The sequence below is a fragment of the Ambystoma mexicanum genome, chromosome 8 (assembly GCF_040938575.1).
Source record: "Ambystoma mexicanum isolate Mex_15411 chromosome 8, UKY_AmexF1_1, whole genome shotgun sequence".
NCBI lineage: Eukaryota > Metazoa > Chordata > Amphibia > Caudata > Ambystomatidae > Ambystoma > Ambystoma mexicanum.
This window is the reverse complement of record NC_090929.1, coordinates 743,592,284-743,607,173: the sequence shown is the minus strand read 5'-3', so window position 1 is coordinate 743,607,173 and position 14,890 is coordinate 743,592,284. Positions and strand designations below refer to the sequence as shown.

At 44.8% G+C, this 14,890-nt stretch overlaps 1 protein-coding gene across 7 annotated transcripts in view; it reads right to left on the bottom strand.

Moving 5' to 3' along the window:
* LOC138472418 (uncharacterized) overlaps positions 1–14,890 on the bottom strand; it is a 1,989,442-nt gene that overhangs the window by 407,875 nt on the left and 1,566,677 nt on the right. For all 7 annotated transcript variants that reach the window (XM_069610563.1, XM_069610565.1, XM_069610562.1 and 4 more), the window contains one exon: positions 2,964–3,092. In XM_069610563.1, coding sequence (XP_069466664.1) covers positions 2,964–3,092 — 129 coding nt within the window. The remainder of the gene's footprint in view (positions 1–2,963; positions 3,093–14,890) is intronic.

Here is a 14,890-nt window from a genome sequence, read left to right as displayed (position 1 = left end):
ATTCCTCCTTTCCTCTCCTTCCCCCAGAAGCTCTCTGTCTCCAGAACTCTGGTTCTCTCTAGGCTTGACTAATGCAACAGCCTATTTTTAAATCTGCCTGCCTCTACTCTGTGTCCTCTACAACTCATCCAGAACAGGTCTGCAAGACTTGTCCTTGGCCTCAAACCCAGGGATCGTATCTCTCCAGCCCTGAAATCTCTCCATTGGCTCCCAGTGGCTACAAGGATCAAGTTCAAAACCCTTCGCATTGTCCACAAGGCCTTCTGGGGCCTGGGACCTCAATACTTCCAACTCTCTCTTCAGAAATATCTTCCTACTCGAGCTCTTTGCTCCTCCACCTCCACTCCTTGAGGGTCAGGTGCTTCTCCAAGCAATGAGTTGGGGGTGGATTTCACTCTTCGGTTGACGCCTCCCTCTGGAACAGCCTACCTGCCTCTCGGAAACTTGAGCAAAACCATCTCCGGTTCCGGAAGCATCTCAAGACTTTCCTATTTGCTTCTGCCTTCTCTCTTCCTCTTCCCTGCTGTCTGATACTGCACTGGTCACCTGGCTACCCTCTGAACTTCGGGCCCAGGTCCCAACCCCCCAGTTGCACACCTGCACTGCCTTCTGGCAACCCTTGCACTTGGATTTGTATCTGCAACCCTACTGTCCCTTTACCTGCACTTATGAGATACTTGTTGTCTGCACTTAACCCTTGCACTACCACCTGCTAGCCACAGTACTTGTTTTTGATTCTGTGTCCTGCACTTGCCCTTGCTCCCCTTCCCCTGGCACCTCCCCCCCCCTCTTCCCTGCATTTGCACGATCTCAATGTCACTAGGCCTATTAAGATTGTTGTCTTTGTCCTCCCTTTGTTTCCCCTCCCTTGCCTTGTCGCGCCTTGAAACACTTGTGTATATGCGCTTTATAAATGTCATATCATACCATATCAAACAAGATGGCTTGGGATGCTAGATACACTCCACAAAGAACAAGAGGTTATATTGAAAAGCCTTCAGAAGCTGAGCAAAGAATAAAATAAAGTGCAATTTCCTTGGCTGTTACTAGAGTTGCCTTTCCTTTCATGGGAGAAAACACATTTAATTCACTGTACTGTACTGTCATACCATCTGACTTGTTTTTTTAAAGTTGCTGATTTGGTCTTCACTCCCATGACTCTGCATACACAAAAGTATTTTACAGTGTATGCAAGACTGTTTCTAACATCTACCACCCTAATACTGCTGGGTTGGATTATACCAGTGCTCAGTGAAAAAAGAATTGTAAGCAGATAGTTACCATATCACATATTAATGTCTATAGCAAATTGGACTTGGAAAACCTGGAAAGGATGCAGATTATGTGAAAGCATTGTAGCTGTCTGAAGAGCCTTTCCAGGCCATATAAATGATATTGCAATGTTGTTCTCCACTTATAGGCTAAAGTTAGCAATGCTAAAGTAGTAGTGGCAGAGCATAACAATTGCCTACTCAAAATCCTTAGAGTGTAAATTAATATTTGAATTTTATAATGCCTTCACTAAAGGGTACTGCCTCAAACCATGGCTAACAGTATTTCTGGAGCTTGAACATGATTCATATTACAATAAACATAAAACAAGTGAACTTGGGTACAAGAGTGCAATCCTTTTGCAGAGCAAAGGTAGGCGGATTCAAGGTTGTCCAGTCATAGCTAAACGTGGCCTGGGCTAAACATTTATCATAAAGTATAAAAAGCAAGGGAAGGAGTCATGGGTTGCGAGGGGAGGTTATTTGATTAATGCTTGCAGGCATTTCTCAGTTAGATCTTCTGTTCATGTATCCAGATTTTCATATTCATTTTTAACCTCTTGAGAGTATTCTCTGTTTTTGGGGTTTAAGGTTGTTAAAGTTACTCTTGCATAGTGTGTTAATGTAAACAGACTAGACCCAAATATTTAGACTAGTTAGAGTAAGTTAGATTTATAAAGAGATAAAGCAAGTGTCATGTAACTGCTGTTGATTGTTATAAAGAGATGAAGCAAGTGTCATGTAACTGCTGTTGATTGTTATAAAGAGATAAAGCAAGTGTCATGTAACTGCTGTTGATTGTTATAAAGAGATAAAGCAAGTGTCATGTAACTGCTGTTGATTGTTATAAAGAGATAAAGCAAGTGTCATGTAACTGCTGTTGTTTGTGCTTTGTTAATTATTGAGAAGGAGGGAATTGTCTGTGTGCGCTACGAAATCTCTTCTGAGCAGCACCCAGAGGGAAGCTGGCAAGCGCACATGCGCATAGCTTAGTGGGACATTGGTGGTGAGTATGTGCTATCGTTCTGTGTTTTAGGTATTGTTCCCAAGGAGTTTATATGCAATTTTGTGCAGTAAATATGAAGAGGTGTCCTTGAGTGAGCATGTGAGGATGCGGCTCAACAAGTGTAAGAAAAGTTGGTTTTCAGCCAGGTTCTGGCAGTGCTCACCTTTACATTCGCGGTTACATGCCGGAATGGGGATTGCCTCGTGTAGGGGGTGCTCCTCAATGACTAGTCTAGTGTGATTCTCACCATGTGGAATGCTCCTCATTGCGATTGTGGATTGTGCTTTGGTGTTCCTCATTGAAAGTGTACAAATGCTCATCTTTATGTGTCGGGTGTAGACAGGATGCTTCCACTTTCTTCCACCCTTTCCTTCTGTTTTCAACAAAATAGCAGACATGTAATCACTGTATTTCAGAATCACAACAAATCTCATAAAAATATTAAAGAACAATGAATATTAAACAACAAACAAAATGTATTTAAAAAAAAAACTCACACATCCACATAAACAAATGCCAATACATGTACTGGGGTAGATGGGTGGAATAGGTATTGAGACACTGGCACACACCCCGAATGTGCCAGCATTCTTGAAAAGTGAATTTGGCAAACATACACAGCAAGAGCAAATAAGGAGATCAGTTTACACAAAAACTTGCCCACATTAGTCTAACTTTACACTTACCAGCTGTGTTGCAAGACTGCTTTTGGTGATTGTCGCAACTTTTACGAGATTTTCATGATTTAAAGATTGTAATGACAGCCTTGTCCGAACATTCATCCTTAAAGATACCGCCTCGTGCACGCACCCTTTCTGAAAGAAACACATAATATGTAAACATTTGAGATGTTCTCTCTTATTAAGCCAAAAAAGACAATTAATTAATGTGTGCGTTTTCAACACTTCAAGAAGGAAATTAACTATGTTTAATCTAAATGGTTTAGGCATGAGAGAAATTAACAATCATATTCCATGAGCTCAACAGAAATTAAGACATATTTTTCAGCCTAGCTGCTAACAAGTATTTTCGTTCTGGTCAACTGCCAGACAATTACACATTGCTGATGAAAATGAACAACTAAATAACTATCAACCAGATTGAAAATGATACTGATGAAAACTGAAAACACCTGAATCAATATACACTATAGGCTTTGTTAACCTGCATTAGCAACCAGCGCGTAAAAAAAACAAAAAACATTTACCTGTGGTTGGCTGGATTCCGAGCCTACATATTGTAGGGCACCTGGCGGGGTCCTGATTTACCCAGGTGGGTATATGTATAATAGACAAAAAATCAGGATGACGAGATCCGACAGAAAACAGAACACTTCTGTGTGTGTGTATTTATTTTGCATCAACACAGGAAGTTTCAGGTGACTAGACAATTTATTTTACAGTTCTTTCGATAAGCACGAAAGGTAAGTGAAATATAAACGGACAAGGTTGGTGATGGATAGTAGTAACACATATAGGTGTCGGCCTCAGAACTGTTGAGGTCAAAACTTCAATCAGATGCACATTTCCCACAGATGGAGGGGGTATAACAACCCTAGAAAGCAGGGAAAAGTGCGCCTCAAACTTGTATGGGTCCAAGGCATAGCTTACACATAGTGCACACAACAATATTTACATATAACATACACAAGGGGGGTGGAGTTGTGTCACAAGGATCGACACAGGGTGTGTTTCGGCCAAAAAAGGGGGGCTTGGTTAGCGCCTGTCTTTGTGCTGGCCTTCGTCAGGAGAGCCACCTGGGGCGGTGCTGTCCGTTGTATCTGTGGATTTAAGTTTGAGGCACACTTTTCCCTGCTTTCTAGGGTTGTTATACCCCCTCCATCTGTGGGAAATGTGCATCTGATTGAAGTTTTGACCTCAACAGTTCTGAGGCCGACACCTATATGTGTTACTACTATCCATCACCAACCTTGTCCGTTTATATTTCACTTACCTTTCGTGCTTATCGAAAGAACTGTAAAATAAATTGTCTAGTCACCTGTAACTTCCTGTGTTGATGCAAAATAAATACACACACACAGAAGTGTTCTGTTTTCTGTCAGATCTCGTCATCCTGATTTTTTGTCTATTATGGATTCCGAGCCTTACCTGATGGTAATCCTGATCACGCAACGGCATGCAGCTCGCTCCCATCTCGATGGCATTTTCGTTTCGGAATGGCCACCGTAGAAAGGGAGAAGGGACTAAGCGTAGACCCTTCTCCCTGTTCCATAGCAGGCATTTTTTTTGTTTACTATTTTTTTATACTTGCTTCAATGGCCGCCATGGAAAGGGAGAAGGGACTACACATAGTTCCTTCTCCCTTCCATGGTGGGCATTTTCTTTGTTTAGCATGGCCGCCACAAAAAGAGAAAATGGACTGCGTTTTCTGTCCGTGGTGGGCATTTTTAAAAACGTTTTGTAAATTTTTTTTTACGGCTCAAAACACAAAGCGTCTCTCAGCCAGAAAAAAAAAATAAACCTTAGCACCCCGGTCTAATGGCCCGGGGTACTGATGGCAATAAGCCCCTTGACGGCGGGCCATTAACTGTAACTGTGGGCCCCCAGGGGCATTACCTTTGGCGGTAATGGCCCGCTGTCTCTGAGCTTATTGCCACATTGTGTCACTGATGGCACAATAATCAATCCAAGTCGGAGATATGGTTCAAGGGTTTTTATTTTCATCTTTGTGGGGTCAGGGGCCGTCTCGCTCTTTTTTGTCTTGTTATGGCCCTCCTCCCTAACCCAAGCTTCCGTGACGCCCACGTTAGTGCTACCAACTTGGACCCTGAGTATCTAAAAGCAGGCTTGTGCTAGAGATGATTACCTAAATGCCGGCTAGCTAAACTCCATCAGGGACTTCTTAACTCTTCCTACTCTATCCGTTTGTTTGTGATCTAATCGGACTTGGGATGGTGCCTTACAAATATCCTGGTTTATCAGGCTTTGTCTAACATGCTCACTCTCACCTCTCCCTTTACTACTATACTGCCATTTCCTCTAGTTTTGTTCACCCCACTCCTTCCAGCACTCTTCTTTCTTTCTATTTCCTCACTCTTCCTAGGTCTTGCATCCACCCTTTGATATTAATCCTCTTCCACTACTACTACCAGTTTCTTCTGTGCTCTACTCCCTCATCCACACTACTCCTCCCTCCAAACCAATCCTCCTCCCTCGACATCACGACTCCTCCCTACACACAATACTACTACCTCCAAATCACTTCTTTCTCCAAACCACTACTCCTCCCTTCACCACTCTTTTCACTCAGTAACATTCATTTCTCAATCACTACTTACATTAACTTGTCAATTCACACACCACACAACCATGCACACTCATATTGCAGAACCACTTTCACTCCTTTGCCAATACTTCACATGCTCTTCAACACTTCGCCCCGCTCTGCTGCTCCTTTCTTCCTCCTGCTGTTCTCTTGGTAATCCTCTAACTCCGCCACTGATTTAATCAGAAAAATCCACACTCCCTGTTCCCTGTTTACATCTCTCTGTGTCTGCCAGTATAGGCTCATTCTCCCTGACGAGTGTGCCCCATTCCTCCCCACCCACAGTATGTGTGAGATGAAATGTCATAAGTAGTGGACTACTCCATGCCCATTTTCTCTGCACAGGTTTGCAGCATACCAAAGATGGTGGTCCTAGCCGACCATTGTTCATGTCCACGTTCAAGGACCTGCTTCCCTGTGTTCTCCCAATAAGTCTGTCCGAGGAAAGTGGTTCCCTCTCCCCTTTTGGTGCATGGTGGTCTACAGGGCCTTTGGGTTGTTGTATGGGCTGGTGTACTTTGTTGGGTAGCTCTACGTGGTCTGCGGCACAGTCACGCATCAGAGAAGGTTCTCTCTCTCCCCGCCATGGCTTGCTGCTGTGCGTCTGACACATAGTCGGCTGTTTCACTCCTGGACGCCTCTCTCGCATTCTCGATGTGCGTCCTGCTTGGCTCTCTGGTCTTCTGGTTCAGACATGATATCTTTACAAAAGATAAGAGAAGACTAGCAAGCAAATTGACGAGGCATTGCCTGAGTATACAGCTGTCTGCACAGAAACATTTTGGCACAAGGTTCGGGGACAGGAAATGCAGGACCTCTCTGCTGCAACCATCCACCTCAGGGGTATGGCTGGTAATAGATTCCTCCCTTGTATGCCTGCCAACCGAGGCTGAGTGGGTTTCTGTCCCCTCTTGGCAAAGCCAAATTACTGGCCTAGTCCCATTCATTGGAAACCCAATAATGTCACATAAGCAAATATGCTGTAAAATGATTGATTGTTATCTAGGCGCCTCAGAGCCAGACAACAGAGCAAAAGGCCAGATAAGCAAGCTTGCTGGCCTTTTTCTCTGTTAACTGGCACTCTACATACAATGTTTCACCCCGTTCACACTTGGCACCTTAAAGACGATTGGAGGCAGATGAACGCAAGGCAAATGCAACATTTATTTTTCACAATTTTATTTTTCACACTGCAAGTCACTCAGCTCTTGGCATACGCTCGCTCTTTTCATTCACCTACTTGGCGTCATCTCTCCTCCCACTATGGTCCCAACCACTTTGCCCTTCTTTTCTTGCTCACAAATGTTGGCCGTCATTGAGTCCTCCTGGCATGAGCAAAGCAACATTCCATCCATGCCTACCTATTTTGCTGCCCCGCTGCTTGCGTGCAGTGTTGCCTTGTCATGCCCACCAGCACTACCTCAGCCTCCAGGCAAGAGCGTGACAAAGACATACAGTCTCTAACCGCTGTCCCACAATCACAGAGCACAACAACTTGTGGTGATCGATTGTAGAGCACCACCTATTTGTCACTCTTCTCCACCACATCTCTCAAACAGACACATACACACACATGCAGTTCACTTGTAAACTGACCCTCAATCGCACTGTCACTCATCTCACACATCGCACATCGCCCATCCCCATGGCCCAACTCATGAGACACCTCTGTCCCTTATAGCACGAACCCACACTTGATGGCACAAGTTTGCTATTATCTGACTCAGTCACGCCAACCTTAATGCACTCCTGAAATCCTTTCCTTGTTCCATACGCTTCCAACTTCCAATCTTACTGAGTTACCTTGATCCACTCTGACAAGCAAACTCCTGGAGAATCTTGAAGCTCCCATGCACATCGCTCAGGGCAAACATACCCTAACTTCAGTTACCTAAGGAAAATGCCTTTCTTTAACTGCAGTTAACAGTTGGAGTGCCAGAGTGTTTTGTGTTTTGGAGACATTCTGACCTGCAAATCGGGAAGCAGACTGCCGGAGCAGTTACATGGAACAGCAGTCTGTTTTTTGTGTTGTTGGAGCCCAAGGTGGGGCTTAGTCACTTAAAACACCGGCCTCTCGTGGAGCGCATGGAATGCCAGCGTGTTTTGGTGACATTGTGTCCTGCAAATCGGGAAGCAGACTGTCGGAGCAGCTACAAGGAGACAGCAGACTGTTTTTTGTGTTGTTCGAGCCCAAGGCGGGGCTTATTGACTTTAAACACTGGCCGCTCGTGGAGTGCCAGATTGTTTTGTGTTTGGTGGGTTGGTGGCGGGTGTAGGCATCAGCATACAACAACACCACCCCAAAAAAAATATTGCAACCAACTTGATGCCTGGAAAAGCAGACCCGAAATCACGGAAGCCCTATAAAAGAAAGGGTAAACCTTACTCCAAAACTGTTACACGTGCTGATACGCACACGTAATAGTCCACAAGGGAGCCTCTCCTCAGGCAAATCAAGAGATAAACATGTCTGCCATCAAAGGGGGCAAAACCACAGACTATTAATAGTCTGACAAAGATGTCCCAGGCCAAGGCATGGTAAAAACAAATAAGGCCAAAAACACTTCCTGATTGGGTGTCTTTGGGGACATAGATAAAAATTCTTTGCTTGAACTATGTTACTCACTAGAGGCCGCTGCCGGGTCAAAAGGGGAATGTCAAACTGAAACGTGGGACTGAGCCTTAAACCAGGAGCCGCCCCTGGCTGAGGAACCCATACCACTCCCCCACTTCCCCTATCTCTGCCAACTCAAGCCGAGAACCCACGTCTTTCGGCATTCCCAGACCTCTTCCATGCTTCGTTACGGGAAGAAGCATACATCAGTCTTCCTGGTGGCAGTGAAGAGTTGGAGCAAACAAGCTCAAATAGATAATCTTCGGGAGGAAGCAATTTGCAGTATAAATACTGCTTAAGCTCTGTGGGCAGATACTAGATGACGTACAAAAACAAAGCAAGACCTTAGAATCAATGGAGGCGAGAAATTAAAGATAATGACTAAAGAAACAGGGCAAATGAAACCTGACCCACTGAGAAAGGAACCCAAAAATCACCTGTTGGTTCAAAGAAAAAGTGAAAAAACCCTGACCCCCCCATTAGAAACATCGATTGACATGGGTGTTAGTTCACAGAGTGCCTGGGGACCAACTCCGTTGGTGACGGTGAGCTATATAAATGCCTTTAACATTAACATTAACACATCATTTCTCCTCATCTGACTAGAAGAGAAAGACGGATGGCAAAACGTGCAAAAGCATGAGCCGCGGCTAGTCAAAACAGTGAGCATCAAGAGATTCACAAAGCTCCCTCACCCGAGCCCCTTAACTCTTCAGTTATTCCTCCGGCAAAACGGAATGAAAGATGCTCAAAGAAGAAAGCGGCATGCAAGCAAAAACGCCTCTATAGACCAGTGGGAACCTTGACAAGCTGGTTGATGGGGGACGAGTACCCAGCAGCCATTCAGGAGGGAAATAAAGAAGCAAGTATCCCTTGTGTGGAACTGACTGTCAGCCAACAGTAATAAAATCTGGGGAAAAAGAGCAAATGCAAGCCACTCGGCCCCAGGGGTTGCACAACGGGCCTCAGACAGTGGATCTTAAACAAGGTGGCACCCCGAATGAAGAAGTCCCGGTGATCCAGGAAGAAAAGATATTTACACTGGGACAAGGCCCACCGACTTTTACAGGAAACAGAACAAATAGGTTGGACATTTTGCTGGCATGCAACAAGCTCCTGGCCCTTCGAGTGTTGTTATTGGCTGACTTCAGCTTTGTGGAACCAGTGTTATCAGAGGGAGGCAATTATGTTCGAGTACACTGTGTCACTTCTGAAGTGTCTGATTTAGTTAGAGCACACCAGGAATGTATCCAAAAGGTGGGTTACCTGATTCACTGTGCAACGCATGTCCCAGTTGTTAAGACGGATTTCTGAACTCTGTCCTGGTGGCGCAGAAGTTCAGAAGGCCAACCTAATTACTTGGAACAGGGTAACCTCTGGACGAGCCAGACCAATCAAGGTAGCGATCGCGGCGGTCAAGACTAGGTCTCAAGAGGGGTGAGGGTGACTGAAAGCCCGCAATGAGCACACAAAGCAAGGACACTTACAAACTACTCCAAACAGGTGTTATATTAAAAATATATACACATTTATTCCAAGGCCTTTAAAACAATGACTGTAGCGCGAAATCACAATACAACTCTAGTAAACCAACACATACCATACCAATACAATATATATACAAATACAAGTCTCAAGCGTTAGATGCACGAAATGTGTAGTCCACCTAAAAGGGAAGGAAAACAGGTAGTGCGAAATAATGCTTAGACCCAGTCCACCTTCAGAGGCACCTAACTAAAAGGAAGTCCGAGCCCTGCGAAGAGTGGAGCCTTGTGCTCAAAAGTACCTGCACACGCTGGTGCCAACGGGCAAAAGGGGAGTCTCTTCGAGGGAAATCAGGCAGTTCAGTTTAGTGCACAAATGAAGAAGAACAAGTTCTGCGACTCAAGCGCAGTCTCCACTGTGGGCAGAAGCAGAGCGGGAGTACGGAAAAGGGTGCTGTTTTGACACAGCGGGGAAAAGCTGTGGGCTCCTGCAGGTGGGGGACCAGTTCCTAGCTATGCTACTCACCGGTCCCCGATGCAAGCAGACCCAGGCTTCTCCGCGTCAGTTTCAGTAGCTGGCAGGTTCAGAAGAGCAGGGAGCGTCTCGTCGTCGTGTTGAGTCTGCAGCAGCAGAGTTGAGAAAAAGACGTCCCAAACGAAGAAACCCGCACAGTTTGTTACCACAGCAGGGCAACGGAGCGGCCGTGTGTATCTGAGCCAAATGTACACTACTCACTTCAGACCTGGGAACGCCAAGTGTACGAAGCGTGTGAGAGTGACAAGGACTCGAAATACTACACAACCTGGCGGCGGTTACAGAGCAAGACTCCTGTGTAGGCTGGTCAGTCAGCTGGATGGCCCAGAGATGCTTCCGAAGGCTTACTAGCAGGAGATGGTGAAGATGCCGAGAATAGCTGTTCCCGCTATTCCAAGGGTCGAAGTACCAGTACAGGCCTTCTGGTTCGATCAAAGGTGAAAAGGGTTTCACAAGGCGACAGCAGTGCAGAGGAGCAGTCCTTCAGCGGGTCACCAGCGATTCCTCGGTTCAGCCTCTTGGTTGCAGGATACTTGGCTCCTGTTTTCCTTCGTTCGTGAGAACTCAGGAGATCGACATGGTAGTGGTGTTTCCAGCCCCCTCTTATCCACGGTTCCCTTCGCGCCAAAACGGTGGGGACCCAATGGGAGATCCGCTCATCAACACTCACACCATTCGTGGACCAATCACGGACCACGGTGGTCCCAGGCATTCACACCACCCTAGACTCTCTGGCACCCAGGATGTGTATTGGGACCGGACATCCCAGCCAACATCCTGGAGGCACACACAAGACATGTAGAAGCCCGCGAAAGCATCCGTGTTTCGCGGGAAAGTACATGCTTAAATAAGGAAGGCACCGGGTCGGCTCGACCTGGGGAAGGCGAAGGGAGCAAGACGGTCAGCGGACAGGACAAAGGAGCCTCGTGGTCTGGCCATTTTGGGAGCCAGGCCACCATTTTGGGTTAAGCGCGAAAAACGCGCTTAGAACGCCAAAAGGAGCTCAAAACATAAGAAACGATCGCTGCCACCATTCCCGTCCGTGAATCACTTGCACCGATCAGTTACAATCCTAAAAGAGTATCTAAGGCGTGTAGAAGGCTAGAGACCCAAGAGAGCCGTAACTTAGCTTACAGTGCCCTCTTGTGTCATGTTGCACGAAAGCCGCAACATGATAAAAGAAACTACGGAAAACAGCGTTTCCCGGTACTGACTGTCTTAAGGGCATGTCAGTTTCCCCGTAAGAAAGGAGCAAAAGCCCAGAGGAGTGCGGCAGAAGGCTGCACTTCTCTGGCAAAGACGAGAACAAGGTGTAAAACAACAGCAAAAAGTTTAGGGGTTGCCACATGGAAGGAAAATTACCTACAATTACGAAATCTTTCCTAACACCAGTAAAGAAAATTGTGTAGGTACAATATTTTGCGCAAGTACTCGAAGGGGGCTTGGCAACAAAAGCAACCCCAAACACAGGGGCTCAATCCTCTCAGAGGATGCAGCAGGATGGGAGTGGTTGAAAAGGTTCATTATGAAAAATGTAACTGACAGTACATGAACATTAAAAGTGGTGTCTTGGAATACCAGAGGGCATGTGCATCACTTGGACCACAAAGGCATCCTGCGACTGTGCCAACGTGACATAATATTCCTCCAAGAGACTTGGCTGACAAACCCCATCCATCTCAAAGGATACATTTTGATGCAGAGACTAGCTGACAAGGGTTTAAGGGGTGCCCTTATGGCGGCCTGATAATAGGATTAAAACAAAGTATCCGAATTGAATGCACTAATGTTCTGGCAGAAACAGATAATGTGTTAGCAGTGGAGGTGGTGGTTGGAAAAGGGAAGACCCAGTTTTGTTATTTGCTTGTAAAAATATATGTGGCACCCAAAACAGTGAATCTGGAGGAGGTATTTGAAATTATGGACAGTGTGTGTGTGGAATGGCTAGGTACAGAAGGGCATACCTTTGTTCCAATGGTGGGGGGGCTTAAATGCTAGCTGCCGGGACTGGGACAAATGTGGTTCCTACAACCATGTGTGTCCAACGAGTGTCATGGTAATCAGAGCGGATGCGAAAGGGAAAAACGGATTTCAACACTCATAGAATAGGGCCTAATAATGTTGAATGGGAGAGCAACTGGTGATAAACCCCGGGAAATATATATGGATTATGAATAACAATTGCTGCACACTAGACTATTTTTTTGCCAGTGACAAGTGTGCAGAGAGAGTGATGTCATTAGAAGTTGGGAAAACACATTTTAGTGACCGTTCCATGTTGATTTTGACACTTAGCATGGGAGAAAGGGGTCAAAGGCAACAGAGTGGGGAAGGGATCCAGATTAACAATGCAGGAAATCAAATAAGGTGGACACCAAGATATATTTGTTTGGCTGCTAGAGCAACACAACTTCTATATAGATATGAATTACACCAATTTTCAACACATAGTCTGGCCGAGATGAGTGATAGTTTAAGCACATTAGCATTTAATGCTGGGTCCCTTGGATACAGGAATCTATTGGTTCATGATAACAAACACACATACCCATTTGACCCACAGGTGCAAGGGGAAAAATGACAGCTACAGAGAAACATCAGGAACGTTTTGCAATCCTCAGCGAACCCAGAGGTAAAAGCAAAGAAGATTAGAAAGCACACAAGTGCATACAAAAAGTGGCTATTTAGGCATACATGTTCTAAGACAAACAAGCAGTGGCAAAAGATGTAAACCGCATTGTGTATCAAAAATATCAGAGAAATTTGGCAAATGTTGTCCAAGATAAAGAGTGTTGGGCGGCAGAAGCTAGTCAATCCGGTTCCGGCGTGGAAATGGACAACCTTCCTTAAAAAGAAATACGTCCAACCTAACTCTCTCCTGGAGAACATAAGACAAATGCCCATTGGTCCCTGTGTGTTACGACGGCAGACATTCATACTGCCATAGTAAAACTAAAGGGCTCTCAAGCCCCGGGACCCATTGGGCTTTCAAATGCAGTTTTAATAACCAATCCAGTGGAACGGGCTGGAATACTTAAAATTCTATTCAACAAGGTATGTAAGCTACAGGAGGTCCCACCCTCCTGGCAAAGTGCAATTATGCTGCCAGTCCATAAGAAGGGGGACAGACTGGAGCCCGAAAATTACCAGCTGCTTTCTCTTTTAGACGTGACAGGGATGTTATTCGCCTCATTTACAAAGGCATAAATGCAAAAATGGGCAGAAAACAACACTTAATCAAAACCAGCCTTATAGCACACAAACCACTTGTTTTACCCTGCAAAAAGAGAAAAATGCACCTAACACAAAATAAGGAGTACAAATAAGCCCAACAAAAATGGGAAACAACAACATAAAAGGAGACTCCCCAAACCCACAAAGTGCCACTGATATTTAGGAATCAGTGACCAGCAGAGAAAGAGCATAGGAAGGAACTCTACTATTACTGCCAGATCTCAAGAATAGCTTTAAGGGGAAAGAGCACCTTTTAATAAACATAACGTATCCGTATTACCAAAGCTAATTACTTTTGTACTCCCTGAAAAAACATTGGGATTACAATCCTTACATGGAAAGTGAAATGACAGGACACATAATACAGGCTATAGTTTTGCCCACTCTTCCTCACTACAGCCTGTTGAAATTCAACAAGGGCCTCACTGTGGTTTCTTTTGGATCCCCTTGGATCCCCTTGGAAGGAAATCACATAGTTTTGCATTTTAAGATAATAGCAGAGATGTTCAGAGGTACAACAAATGGAATGCCTTGTCCTGTAACGAGGGGCCCCTCTTCTGTAATTCACTGCTATCAGTTAAACAAGATGCCCTGTGATGCTAGAGACACTCCACAAAGAACAAGAGTTTATATTGAAAAGCCCTCGGCAACTGAGCATAAAAAATTAGGTGCAGTTTCCTTGACTATTACTAGAATTGCCTTTCCTTTAATGGGAACAAACACATTTTATTCATTGTACTGTACTGTCGGATTTGGTCTTCACTCCCATGAATCTGCATTTAAAAAAGTATTTTGCGGTGTATACAAGACTATTTTCAACATCTCCCACCCTAATATTGCTTGGGTTGGATTATACCAGTGCTCAGTGAAAACATTTTTGTACAGCAGATAGTTATCATATCACGTATTGATGTCTATAGCCAATGGAACTTGGAAAACCTGCAAGGATACAGATTGTGTGAAAGCATTGTAGCTGTCTGAATAGCCGCTGCCTAATGCTAAGTACGAGTAGTGCCAAGTAGAGCGTATACCCATAATTACTTCCAGGCCATATAAATGATATTGCAATGTTGCTCTCTAGCAACTTTATAGGCTAAAGTTAGCAATGCTGAAGTAGCAGTGGCGGAACATGACATTTGCCTATTCGAAATCCTTAGAGTACAAATTAATATTTGAGTTTTATAATGCCTTCACTTAAAGGGTACTGCTTCAAACCATGACAAACAGTAATTCTAGAGCTTGAAAATTATTCATATTACAATAAACATAACACAAGTAAACTTGGGTACAAGAGTGCAACCCTTTTGCAGAGCCAAGGTAGGCAGATTCAAGTTTGTCCAGTAATAGCTAAATGTGGCCTGGGCTAAAAATGAATCATAAAGTATAGAAAATCAAGCAAAGGAGTCATGGGTTGGGAGGGGAGGTTTTTTGACTAATGTTTACAGGCATTTATCTGTTAGA